The sequence below is a fragment of the Quercus suber genome, unplaced genomic scaffold (assembly GCF_002906115.3).
Source record: "Quercus suber isolate HL8 unplaced genomic scaffold, Cork oak 2.0 scaffold_23, whole genome shotgun sequence".
NCBI classification, from domain to species: domain Eukaryota; kingdom Viridiplantae; phylum Streptophyta; class Magnoliopsida; order Fagales; family Fagaceae; genus Quercus; species Quercus suber.
This window is the reverse complement of record NW_027069488.1, coordinates 1,238,525-1,250,274: the sequence shown is the minus strand read 5'-3', so window position 1 is coordinate 1,250,274 and position 11,750 is coordinate 1,238,525. Positions and strand designations below refer to the sequence as shown.

Genomic DNA, 11,750 nt, shown 5'->3' with positions numbered 1-11,750 from the left:
ATTATGAACATAACATTTCTATTTCCATACATAGTCTTCTACTCTTCCAATCTATAAGTTATCATAATTTTATTCAGATAAAAAAAAAAAAAAAGTAATAATCTAGTGAACATATTTTTTGTGTATAAGTTTTGCTTTATAGCAATTAGCAAGAGGCAAAATCTGAAAACATGGCATTGAAAATTTAAAGGCAGAAGAAAAAACTGATCAACCAACTGAATCCTTGGATTTTTATTTCTAAACATATTAATATCAAGAATGTGAGTTCTCAATAGGCAAGTACAAGAGCCAGCTCAAGCACCCTTACAACTCATTTTGGGGTGGCTCAAGCAGGCAAAGAACCCAGAAAAACACAGTAAATAGAGCCTTACTTAACTTATTTTAAGGCATAGCACACACCCAAAACAGACCCCTCAAAGTAACACCTAATTAATATCCAAAGCCAAAAACTTGGCATGGTACAAATCATAGAGCTGAAGTTATAACTTATCAAGTGCTTCCAATTAGCTCTAGAGCTTTTTAATCATAAGATCATAGAAATTTCAACTAATGTAGTACATTGGATCAGGCACTTTAAATGTCCGATTGCCAACATTTGTACCAAACAAATCGCTCCATTGATCTCCCATGTTGCCAAGGATCCTGTACCCTTCAGCTTCAAGCGCAGCTCTTTGGGTTGATTTGTACACTAATGCTGTGGTACTCGATTCAGAGGTTGGCCTGCCACCAAATTAACATAATCATGAATGGCTCACCAGTCAAAATCATGATGATATTCTTTTTGGATGCATGTTACTAGATCTCTATGTTAAGAAAAAGATACCAATTAACTTATAAATATTTACCATGTAATAAGATGTTCTTCATTTCACAGTTGAAATTTTTAGTTTATGGAGTCAACAATATATAAAATGTTTTACTAAACGTGATGATTTTCACATGGGAATTGCATGACAAATTCTTTTTATAAAAGAAAATTATCAAGACAATGTCCAAAATACAAATGAGATATATATCCTTGATGCTTACTTTAGTATGAGCTTCTCCCAAGTGGTGTAACCAACATTCTTCAGGTTCTCTATTGTAGTATTTCTAGAGGTTTCATACCTTCCTGTAAGAAAGACAATCTTAAACCCAAGATTTACTAATTTTTTGTAGAGATCAAGATTTGCAGGCACAGCTGGTGCTATGCCTTTTGCTACCCATTCGTTAAAGGTTGTTGAGTTATATGCAACTGCCCTGAAATAGAGAGAGAGAGAGAGAGAGAGAGAGAGAGAGAGAAGTCATGAATAAGAAAAGATAACATATATTAGATCAGATATATATTTACTACAAAACTATTAAGCAAGAAACAAATTAAAGATGTATAAAATTTCCATGTCTTAATCGAGGGAATTTTGTTGTCCTTTGGAAAGAGCATACTTCAAGAACCATACACACGAACTCTTCTAATTAACCCTGAAAATGTCTCAGCTCTCAAGTCTAATTAAGTATATGCATGAGCTGCACCAAAAAAAATGTAGCGGTGAAACTCCCAGGGCAATATGTCATAGCCTATGTTTTGTTCCCAGCAGAACACATTGAATAGTCCTAGATTCCAGGTATACTTAGAAGCACAAACCACTTAATCTCTGAAATGGTTCTTATGCAGATCAATAATCATCCTTCGTCTATCAATAATATCACACTCATACTTGTTTATCCTCCACTAGTATACCAAGTTCTTCTTATTGGTAAATTTTACATGTACTTGATGGATCTTAAAATCATGATCTTCCTCTCCACCTTGATTTTAGAGGTCCGACTGAGCTAAAGCTTCTTGGCACAAATGTAACTTTTTATTATAATAATGCAATATGCCCATTACGATTTTTTTTCCTAGTTAGAGACATTTAGAGCCCATAACGAACTTTAAAAGTCACAATAATGGACACTATGACCTGTGGTCCTGTACTGAATAATATATTCATAATGATTAACACAATGTGATATTAATTTAAGTCGGTGGCACCTACTCTTGTTTGTCTCATGGTAAATATGAATATATCAAAGTTTAAACAGGCTAATCATCACTTATCAATTATCATAAAATGTAGTATTACCCAAATGCAACGTCAGGTTGAGCATAGTAAGGCAAATTAGAGAGTGTAGTTTCATCAATGTCAAACACCCAAATATCCAAGCCATCATCACCGAGTGTGAGGTTCTTGGCATAGGCATAAGCAGCATCTGCCACAACTTGACAATCCTCACGGTATTGTTTGCCAAGCATGTAGTTTCCAACATAGCTTTCACAGTCTTCTGGAACTGTTGACCAGCTACGGAGGTTGTCAGTTTCCACGGCTAGACGCCAACTTAGGCAGTCAATGCCTTCAACATTGTGGCCAGCAAGGCCAGAATGTGGTCGGAGAAGGTGAAGGTTATTGGGAATGACTTGAGTGGTTTCTAAAATGGTGGCAAGGTATAGAAATGGTAGAGCTCTCATGGTGTTGCTAGGGGGGGAAGAAAGAGCTATCACTTCTCTGTGGAAAATGCTGCTACACTCCCTTGCATATGGCTCTTTAAATAAGTCCAAACTTGTCAAAGTGACCTCACTTTAGGGTGTAATTTACTCAACAACCACAAAAAATGCTTCAAACTTTTTCTTCTCGTATTTTTGTTGTACATTATTTAAATAAGTTATATAACTTATTCATGCTATTAAAACTATAAATATATTATCTCTTGAATTTTACCAACTTCACTTTTATCTGAATCCTTATAAATATCACTTTTATTACAATCTCTACACAACAAGTAACATCACTTGACAAGCCTTTTATTATTTATTTTAATGGGCTTTGGTTTTGATTGTCTCACATGCACTTTCTATTTGTACACTGTCATTACACATTATTGATGTGTTAAACGGACAATTTTTTGTTATTTTTTTTGTTTGTTAATGATGTCCCTCAGGGTGTTGTACATCTATTCCTGGTGTAGTATTTTTTTTTTTTTTGGGGACTTGTGGGCAGAGGCGGAGCCGGGGGGGGGGGGGGGGCGCGAAACTCCTCCAAAAATATTCCATATGTATTACCATTAGGAATTTTTTTAAATGCTTTACCTCCTTGATGCAGAAACTAAACACAAATCAGGAAAAAAGCTTCCTGGTCCTGCTGAAATAAAGTGAAAATGACAAGCTTACCTAATGCCCAATAAGTCAATGATACCGTGAAAGGGAGAAAAAAAAATAGGGAAAAAGTTTCTGACACAAGCAAAAATAAATGGAAGAATTTTCCTTAGGCACAATAACACACAAGCTTTGACTTGTCAGCTGTTAGCTTTTATTAATAATAATAATAATAATAATAATAATAAAGTGTCTTTCTTATGACATTTCAATTGTTAGCTTTTTTTTTTTTTTTTTTTTTTTTTTGTCCTCAATTTCTTGACATTTCAGTTTAAAATTGTGGGTTTATGTTAAGAACAAAAATTTTAATTATTTTGAAAAATAAATAGAAAGTCGAATTTTACTTATAGTTTCAAAAACAATCAAGAAAAGATAGTGAGACGTGTATACAACTTTGCAAATAAATTACTATATTTTTAATATTAATTAATTTCTACAATTTATTTTATAGTATTAACTTAAATGTCTAACTATAGTTTACTTATAATTAGTTTTTGTATAACACTTATAGTTGTCATTGTTTTTTGTTTTTATTATTTTTAATATTGACTTCTAATCTTGCCCCTCCTGAATTGAAATCCTAGCTCCGCCACTACTTGTGGGTCCATTCATCTACTACAAAACCAGAAATAGTTCGTATGAAAGTAAAGATGATTCGTGAAAATATTAAAATTTTAAGAAAAAGGGCATGATGATTGGTGAGGATCGACCAAGCAAATTGACAGAAACCCAAGCAAGCATTGGAGCCATAGTTTTCCTTAGCCACGAGTTGCATAGTTCACTCGAATGGTATCGCAGTTGCAGGCATTGAGCAACGCATCAGTAAGCGTAAAAATTTCCTTTTATTTTACACAAAAGTTTTTTTTTATTTTTTTTATTTTACATCATTAATTTGTAAAAACACTTGTATCAAATTATTTATAATATATTATTTTTTATTAAAGTAATACTTTTTCACATTTTTTATTATTATTTTCTTTACACATACACGGCCCCACCACTTACCAAACACCACTTCTCTGAACACACACTCTCTCTCTTTCTTTTTCTCCATTTTCTTTCTTCTTCTCCTTTTTTCTTCTACGATTTTTCATCTTCAGCATCTTCTTTCATTCTTCTTTTTCTTTTGCTATTCTTTCTTTCTTTCTTTCCTTTTTCTTCTTTTTCATTTCTAAAAAAAAAAAATTCTTTCTCTTTCTCCCGCACTCTTTCTCTATCAAATTGGTGCTCTCTTCAAATCTGAAAAAAAAAAAAAAAATCTCTCTACCAAGCTTCCATGGCTTAATACACTCACACTCTCTCTCTCATGGGGGTGGCAAGCTTGGGTTTTGAGTTGATTTGTATTTTGCCAAATGGATTTTCCGTTGTGTTTTATTTTGAGTTGATTTTGCTTTGAGTTGATTTTAAGTTGGGTTTGTGATAATTTTCATTAATTTTGGGTTGATTGTGTTTGCATTAAATTGATGTTGTAATGGGTTGGTTGTAGTGGTGGTGTTTGGTTAGTTGTGATGGTGGATGGATGTTGGTGGTCGGCTTTGGCTTCTTCTTCTTCTTCTTCTTCTTGGCATTGAAGAGTGGGTGAGAGAGAGTTTGACAAGGCAAGGGAGAGGAGAGAGAAAAAAAAATCATATATGCATGGTTACTGTAGCAATTTTGCATATAAACAGTATTTTAGACTAACTGATATGGGTAGGTTTTGAGTAAAAATGTGTAAAATTGTATAAAATTTTACAACTTTTTCTATTTTGCACGAATGGGTGCAATAGCCATATAAAGACTTAGAGCATTCATATCAGCTCATGCATAAGTGTGTATAATAGAAAAAATGCTCAAATTTACACATTTTTGTTCAAAAATAGCACACATCAGCTCGTTTAAACTCTTGCAAAATCTTCTAAAATTATCCACGAGCTACAGTACCCGTGTAAATTTACACGAGCACTGTAGCTCGTGTATTTAATTTTTTAATGGTTTTTTCTCTCTCCTCTCTAACGGACTCTCATCTCCTACCTCTCTTCCCCAACCATTACAACATCCAGTGCGCCAAATCAACTGAAAATTAACCCACACACAAACACAGAAAGAAAGCTAAAATATTTATACAAATCTAGACAGTAATAAGTCCCATAAATCTAACGCAAACACAACTTTTGAAGGCAACCCATTTGAGCTAAGCCAAATCCAAAAAGACCCACAAAAACATTCCACTCAAATAACAAATACATTGAAACTAATACCAAATGCAACACAATAAGAACAAAGGTGCATACACACACACACACACACACACACACACACACAAAAATCACAAACCTGATATTCCCACTCGGCAGCAATAGCCTTAGCGAGAGGCAAAGTAGGGAGCTTGAGAGGCCTCTTCGATGGCGTCTTGAGTGTCTGGTAATCAAGCATCACCGACCACCTAACCCCATCTTCGGACTCTCTCACCTTCACCTCGTTGTAGAACCTCTTCCCCGTTATCGAACCAGTCATAAACGACATTGGCATTGTCACGGACGACGACGACGTGGATCGGCCGGTGAAGAAAGGATCTGGGTTGCCGGAGCTCGTGGGCCTCGCTTGATCGGAGCTCATGGGTAGGCCGGTGAAGTGTGGAGCATGGATCGGTGCTTGTGGAGGGTGGATCGGTCGGTGAAGAAAGGTTCTGGGTTGCCGGAGTTCGTGGATATCGCTTGATCAAAGCGTGGAACGATCTGGATTGGCTGGTGAGAGAAGGAAGAAAAGAGAGAAAGAAGAGAGAGAGAGAGAGAGAGAGAGAGAGAGAGTTGATCTGTTCAGAAGAGAGAGAGAGAGGGTGCGTAATAGGTAGAGGTGGTTGAGGAAAATAATAAAAAAAATTGTGTAGAGTGAATATTTTATTGAAATATCTTGTAAAATAAATGAACCGATGTGGGTGTTTTGTAAAAGTGGTAGTGTAAAATAGATAGATGAGGTTTTTTCGTGTAAAATAGACAGAAAATTTAGATGAGTTGATGTGAATGCTCTTAGGGTCCATTTGAATACAATTTATTTTTACTGAAACTGAAAATTGAAAATACTGTAACAAAATAATTTTTAAAAGTGTGAATAGTATCGTGAGAACCGTGAACAGTGCATGAACAATGCACTTTGTCTCTTGCACAGTGAATTCATTCATACGCGCTGAAAAAAAAAAAGGGCAGAAAATGCAAACATGAATATAAAACGTGAATCCAAATGCTACCTTAATATCTCTCTATATAAAAAGGGTCAATACTCAAAACTATAGTAGTTTTAATTTATTCAATTCAAACTATTTCATTGGCTTTTATTTTATTTTTTTGGAAATATCGCCTATTGAACAACACTTTTATTTTATTTATTTATTTGCATATGAGCTATTACCCTAAAAGAAAAAAATATTATCACAACAAATTGCCATAATATTTTCACAATACTTTTGTGGGGCCAGAGGATTCGGTATCCCCGGCCCATTTCATATCAAGCCCAAGGCCTATGTCGAGGATGAGTAAACACCTGAGGACGAAGTGCGAAAGTCCAAATTGTTCAGGGACCTTGCCGAGGACAACCCTTTCCTCGGCAAACCGAGACCATGGAATTAAGAAGTAACAGGCCACTTAAAGCAGCCTTTCAGGACATCCAAGGAGAAAGAACAAGTACAACACGTTAGCCGTGGAAGCATGGTGGAGGAGCCAATCCAGGATGAACTGTCACCTCCAATTTATATGCGCACAACCAATGTTCTGGCCGCATTAATAAGGAAATGACTCCCGGGTAGTGCCTCCTCGGTTACTACGACTCACAGGAGGTTTGGTAATGTGGCTGATAGGACGGGTTGTCAGGGGAAGGCATGGATGATCAACAAGTGGAGGAAATGGATCATTGGAGGAGGACTATATAAAGTGGGAGAAACAGATTGAGAGGGGGGAGGGATCCCCACTAAAGAAGGACGACTAACAAGCTCCTCGGACTGGGCCGAGGACGATTTCGGTTCTCCGGTGTTCGGCAGTGGAAAACACTACGATAGGCATTGTCTGCTTGCTAGGGTCTAGTTCTTGAACCCGCTCTCTACAAATTCATTGTATTGGGCTAGCTGGGTTTGAGTCCACTCACTCAACAGTAGAAGTGCTCAAACCCTGTCCCTACAATTGGCGCTGTTTGTGGGGAGAACTTGTGCACTAGCAGGCGCAATGGACAGTCGTTCCTAGGTGGCTAGTTTATAAAGGGTTAGGCAGTTTTTTGTCACCGGCAATGACACCGATCCCGAATCTAGTAAAAAAAAAAAAAAAAAAAACAGAGAAACAACAAACAACGACGCATTTGCACAAGAAACAATCATTGCTGAAAAGTAAAAGATTCAGAGAAAAGGAAAAGTGAACAAATATTGCAGCATTTTATTAAACAAAAAATAAATACATTATACAAACAGACAGGCTTGTTTTAGAGCCAACTCTACAAATAGAGGTTCAGACAGGATTGTTTTAGAGCCAACTCTACAAACAAAGGCCCAGATGGGCTTGTTCGAAAGCTAACCCTAAAAAGGAGGGCTGAGGCTGGCTTGATTTAAGGCTAACAACAACCCTCGAGCCGATGTGGGTGGCGCCGGCGAGAAGAGAGGAATAGATGCAAAAACGCCTGATGGCCCCACCCCATGATGTTCCCTTGATGCTCCCCCAGCCTCACGATGATTAAATATTGGAGGTGGCAACACCTGGGCACCGAACGTGACGTAATCTTACAAGCATCCATTGGCGGGTAAGTTGGGTGCAAGTTACTACCAGCTTGAAGGGCAAGCATGGATGCGCACCGGAGAAAAGCGTTATGTACTTCATGGACCCCCTCCTAGCTGCCAGACACGAAGCCATCAGGGTGACGCCCAAGCCTTGCTACACTGGAAGTCTAACGCGAACTACAACCACTACGGCTTTCGATCAAGGGAGGAGGACCTTTGGTTTACTTGCCCCTGCCCTCATCCAGAGCCACCCCATTCCTCCAAGTCCTGGTCACAATCCTGGCAAGGTTATCAAAAGGGCTTAGAAGGTTGGAGGACCATGTTTCCTGTTTAACTAAAGGGTTCGTGAAGTGTGGAAGGACGATTCCCCCAAAAAGCCTTATATAGAGGGCAAAGGTCAGCGGGAATTGGCCCGCACAGAATTCGAAAGAAGAATTATCAATGACATTAATCCTGACCAAATTCCAAAGAGGCCACCAACCGCTAGATTTGCATTAATCCATGAGGATATTAATGAGGACGCACCTCACACACCGAAGCGTCAGGCGCACAACTCGAACAGTCAAAAAACGCCTTGTAATCAAAGATGGTGAAAAATTGGAGTGAAAGGGCTACTGCCACACATGAGGATGGAAATCCGAGCTGCCCCTGTCCAGGGTAGCGCGGGGCCAAGGGCCCAGCCTGAGGAATAACCCAATTTCAGTGAAGCGAGGCCGAGGTCGTCGTCACGCTAAAGCTAAACTTCCCAACACTGAGGACAAATTCCTTTACCTCGGACAAAAGAACATAAGCGTTAGACTGAACCAAGGTCTTGCATGATCCTCGGACTCAAGCCTATGGGAAAACTAACCATTCCAAAATACCTGAGTACTATACTGAACCAAGGTAATGCATGGCCCTCGGACTCAAACCTATGGGAAAACTAGTTACTTACAGAGGAACATAAGCGTTGGACTGAACCAAGGTCTTGCATGGTCCTCGAACTCAAGCCTATGGGAAAACTAACCACTCCAAAAATACCTGGGTACTAAACTGAACCAAGGTCTTGCATGGTCCTCAAACTTAAACCTAGGGGAAAACTAATTACTTACAGAAGAACATAAGCGTTAGACTGAATCAAGGTCTTGCATGGTCCTCGGACTCAAGCCTATGGGAAACTAACCGCTCCAAAAATACTTGGGTACTAGACAGAACTAACGTCTTCCATGGTACTTTGACTCAAACCTATGGGAAAACTAGTTACTTACAGAAGAACATAAGCGTTAGACTGAACCAAGGTCTTGCATGGTCCTCGGACTCAAGCCTATGGGAAAACTAACCACTCCAAAAATACCTGGGTACTAGACTGAACCAAGGTCTTGCATGGTCCTCGGACTCAAACTTATGGGAAAACTAGTTACTTACAGAGGAACATAAGCGTTCGACTAAACCAAGGTTTTGCATGGTCCTTGGACTCAAGCCTATGGGAAAACTAACCACTACTCAAGCCTATGAAAAAAATAATTGCTCTAAAAATACCTGGGTACTAGACTGAACCAAGGTCTTGCATGGTCCTCGGACTCAAGCCTACTGGAAAACTAACCACTCCAAAATACCTGGGTACTAGACTGAACCAAGGTCTTGCATGGTCCTCGGACTCAAACCTATGGCACAACTAGTTACTTATAGAGGAACATAAGCGTTGGACTGAACCAAGGTCTTGCATGGTCCTCGGACTCAAGCCTATGGGAAAATTAACCATTCCAAAAATACTTGGGTACTAAACTGAACCAAGGTCTTGCACGGTCCTCGAACTTAAACCTATGGAAAAACTAGTTACTTACAGAAGAACATAAGCGTTAGACTGAACCAAGGTCTTGCATGGTCCTCGGACTCAAGCCTATGGGAAACTAACCGCTCCAAAATTACCTGGGTACTAGACAGAACCAAGGTCTTCTATGGTCCTCTGACTTAAACCTATGGGAAAACTAGTTACTTACAGAAGAACATAAGCGTTAGATTGAACAAATGTCTTACATGGTCCTCGAATTCAAGCCTATGGGAAAACTAACCACTCCAAAAATACCTAGGTACTAGACTGAACCAAGGTCTTGCATGGTCCTTGGACTCAAACTTATGGGAAAACTAGTTACTTATAAAGGAACATAAGTGTTAGATTGAACCAAGGTCTTGCATGGTCCTCGGACTCAAGCCTATGGGAAAACTAACCACTCCAAAAATACCCGGGTACTAGACTGAGCCAAGGTCTTGCATGGTTCTCGGACTCAAACCTATGGGAAAACTAGTTACTTACAGAAGAACATAAGTGTTAGACTGAACCAGGGTTTTGCATGGTCTTCAGACTCAAGCCTATGGAAAAACTAACCGCTCCACAAATACCTAGGTACTAGACTGAACCAAGGTCTTGCATGGTCCTCGGACTCAAACCTATTGAAAAACTAGTTACTTACAGAGGAACATAAGCGTTAGACTGAACCAAGGTCTTGCATAGTCCTCGACTCAAGCCTATAGGAAAACTAACCACTCCAAAAATACCTGGGTACTAGACTGAACCAAGGTCTTGTATGGTCCTCGGATTCAAACCTATGGGAAAACTAGTTACTTACAGAAGAACATAAGCATTAGATTGAACCAAGGTCTTGCATGGTCCTTAGACTCAAGCCTATGGAAAAACTAACCACTCCAAAAATACCTGGGTACTAGACTGAACTAAGGTCTTGCCTTGGATTCAAACCTGTGGAAAAACTAGTTACTTACAGAAGAACATAAGCATTAGACTGAACCAAGGTCTTGCATGGTCCTCAAACTCAAGCCTATGGAAAAAGTAACCACTCCAAAAATACCTGGGTACTAGACTGAACCAAGGTCTTGCATGGTCCTAGGACTCAAACCTATGGAAAAACTAGTTACTTACAGAGGACCATAAGCGTTAGATTGAACCAAGGTCTTGCATGGTCTTCGGACTCAAGCCTATGGGAAAACTAACCACTACTCAAGCTTATGGGTAAACTAACCGCTCCAAAAATACTTGGGTACTAGACTGAACTAAGGTCTTGCATGGTCCTCAGACTCAAACCTATGGGAAAACTAGTTACTTATAGAAGAACGTAAGCGTTAGACTGAACCAAGGTCTTGCATGATCCTCAGATTCAAGCCTATGGGAAAACTAACCGCTTCAAAAATACTTGGGTACTAGACTGAACCAAGGTCTTGCATGGTCCTCGAACTCAAACCTATAGAAAAACTAGTTACTTGCAGAAGAACATAAGCGTTAGACTGAACCAAGGTCTTACATGGTCCTCAGACTCAAGCCTATGGGAAAACTAACCGCTCCAAAAATACCTGGGTACTAGACTGAACGAAGGTCTTGCATGGTCCTCAGACTCAAACTTATAGGAAAACTAGTTACTTACAGAAGAACATAAGCGTTAGACTGAACCAAGGCCTTGTATGGTTCTCGGACTCAAGCCTATGAGAAAACTAACCACTCTAAAAATACCTAGGTACTAGGCTGAACCAAGGTCTTGCATGGTTCTCGGGCTCAAACCTTTGGGAAAACTAGTTACTTACAGAAGAACATAAGCGTTAGACTGAACTAAGGTCTTGCATGGTCCTCGGACTTAAGCCTATGGGAAAACTAACTACTTCATGAAAAAATTCGGTACTAGACTGAACCGAAGTCTTGCATAGTCCTCGGACTCAAACCTAAGGGGAGGCTAGTTACTTACAGAGGGACCTAAGTGTCAGACAGAGCCAAGGTTTCGCATGGTCCTCAGACTCAGGTCCCTGGAGAGACTGGCTATGCTCAGCAAAGGAGTAAACAAACGCAAGCCTATGGGCATCACTTGA

At 39.2% G+C, this 11,750-nt stretch overlaps 1 protein-coding gene across 1 annotated transcript; it reads right to left on the bottom strand.

The window, feature by feature from the left end:
• Positions 1-204: 204 nt before the first annotated feature.
• LOC112008845 (acid phosphatase 1) lies at positions 205-2,533 on the bottom strand. Its single transcript, XM_024041197.2, has 3 exons — positions 2,103-2,533; positions 1,030-1,239; positions 205-720 (listed from the first exon to the last, which is right to left on the bottom strand). Exons 1-3 carry the CDS (start codon positions 2,483-2,485, stop codon positions 543-545), a joined length of 771 nt encoding a protein of 256 aa, XP_023896965.1. The 5' UTR covers positions 2,486-2,533; the 3' UTR covers positions 205-542.
• Between the last annotated feature and the right edge of the window lie 9,217 nt (positions 2,534-11,750).